This window comes from Dendronephthya gigantea, unplaced genomic scaffold (genome assembly GCF_004324835.1).
Source record: "Dendronephthya gigantea isolate DGI-Jeju-01 unplaced genomic scaffold, DenGig_1.0 000838F, whole genome shotgun sequence".
Classification (NCBI taxonomy): domain Eukaryota; kingdom Metazoa; phylum Cnidaria; class Anthozoa; order Malacalcyonacea; family Nephtheidae; genus Dendronephthya; species Dendronephthya gigantea.
This window is the reverse complement of record NW_021163848.1, coordinates 3,365-5,280: the sequence shown is the minus strand read 5'-3', so window position 1 is coordinate 5,280 and position 1,916 is coordinate 3,365. Positions and strand designations below refer to the sequence as shown.

The 1,916-nt window shown below is 39.6% G+C and overlaps 1 protein-coding gene across 1 annotated transcript; it reads left to right on the top strand.

Moving 5' to 3' along the window:
• The first annotated feature begins 275 nt into the window (after positions 1-275).
• Positions 276-1,179, top strand: LOC114544551. The gene is made up of 2 exons (XM_028563150.1): positions 276-744; positions 838-1,179. Exons 1-2 carry the CDS (start codon positions 276-278, stop codon positions 1,164-1,166), a joined length of 798 nt encoding a protein of 265 aa, XP_028418951.1. The 3' UTR covers positions 1,167-1,179.
• The last annotated feature ends 737 nt before the right edge of the window (positions 1,180-1,916 follow it).

Genomic DNA, 1,916 nt, shown 5'->3' with positions numbered 1-1,916 from the left:
GGGTAAAATAATTTACGTTCGTTTGAGTGAAACGAATTAGAACGTAAATAAGGATAAACTTACGGTGTCCAGTTAAATCGTCCCCAAGTCAAAACGTCCCCGCTACCGCTGGTCAAAACGTCCGCGTTATAACTGGTCACAACGTCCCCGCATAGAGTATTGCTTGAGTTCAATAAAATATAGGCGTATATATAAGGTCGATTTAAAAGTTCTTGTTTAGATCTCGCAGTTATAAATACATATAGGATATTACACGGTTGCGAGTAAATATCGAGATGTTATGTTCATTCACCCAATTATTTTCCATCCACTCGTTTGTGCGAAGTGGAGATTGTGTGAAACAAGTACCACTTGCCTTTGTACTGATGTCCGGGAAACGGAAACGTGATTACCGGAAAGTATTAAAGGCCATCAAAAAGAAAACGAAGGACAGGAATCTTGAAAAATTTGTCTTAGATTTTGAAAGTGCCTTGTGGAGAGCCATTCCACAAGTTTTTCCCGGTGTCCTGATTCGTGGCCGCTCCTTCCATTGGGCGCAATGCATATGGAGAAAAATTCAAGAGATCGGTCTTGCGCCAGCGTATAAAAATGACAATGCTACACACAAGTTGTGTAGAAAATTTCTGGCTCTACCCTATCTGCCAAAAGAGCACATAGCAGCAGTGTTCGAGAACCTTTCTCGAAAAGCCACCACGCCATTGTTGATGGAGTTGGTCAGATATATACGTGAGAATTGGATACAAGGTATTAAATTGTCTATAGCATAGGTTCTAAAAGTATGTATATTGCCATTCCCTAGCTGACTAATATTTTTCCTGATCTTTTTCATCGTTAAAGGTGAGTTATGGGAACCGGAGACATGGTGTGTTTTCAACCAGGCAGTCAGAACAAACAACGATGTGGAGGGATGGCACGGGATGCTAAATCGGCATGCAAAGCGTGGAAATCTAACCTTTTATTTGATGGTGCGACTCCTCCACGAACAAGCTAAGCTTGTTGATATGCAAGTGCGACTCGTGAGCGACGAGAAGTTAAAGAGGAGACAGAGGAAGAACTATCGGCAAGTAGAAGGTAGATTATTTACCAATTGGTCCAAATACATTGCGGGAGAGCTGTCGGCAATGAAACTACTATCAAGGTGCTCACATCTTGCATGCCCTGTCTGATCATCGCCTTTAAGCTCACGTTAAACGGGAAAAATAGCAAATGGACTTGATTTAAAAGCATCTATGAAATTTAAATTGTACACACTTTGTGTTCTTGCTACGTTAAGAAGTGTAAACATGTAAATAGTATATGTAAATAAATAGTATATGTAAATAATAAACCTGTAAATAGTAATACATGTAAACATAATTGTTTAATAATAAATTTAGTCTGAGAATTTGAAATGACTCCTCATTGGGACTGGGATTTATTTTGGTGGGGAATGGGAATGGGCTTACTTGTAACTGGGATTAGCCCAAAACTAGACTGGGAACTGGGATTTGATATAAATTTAGACTGGTTTTATACCCTTCACGACCCTTTATACCTTAAGAGTTATAAGAGTTATTCATCGTTAACTGGTGTCCTCAAGTTTGTGATCAATCCATTTTTTTATCCTGGGGACGTTTTGACTTGGGGACGTTTTGACCCGGGGACGTTTTGACTTGGGGACGTTTTGACCCGGGGACGTTTTGACCCGGGGACGTTTTGACCCGGGGACGTTTTGATTTAAACATTTGAAATGGAAGCTGACTGGCAACATTTTTTGCATTTGACTTTATTGTCACTCATCTGATCTTCAACTCTACATAGTGGACACTTAGTTGTCTTGAGACTCTCACAAACACATTTTCCAGCATCATGTTGCCAAATTTCCCCCTGAATAAAACTAGTTATTTTATGATAAAATATCAATGTTTTCTCAACAA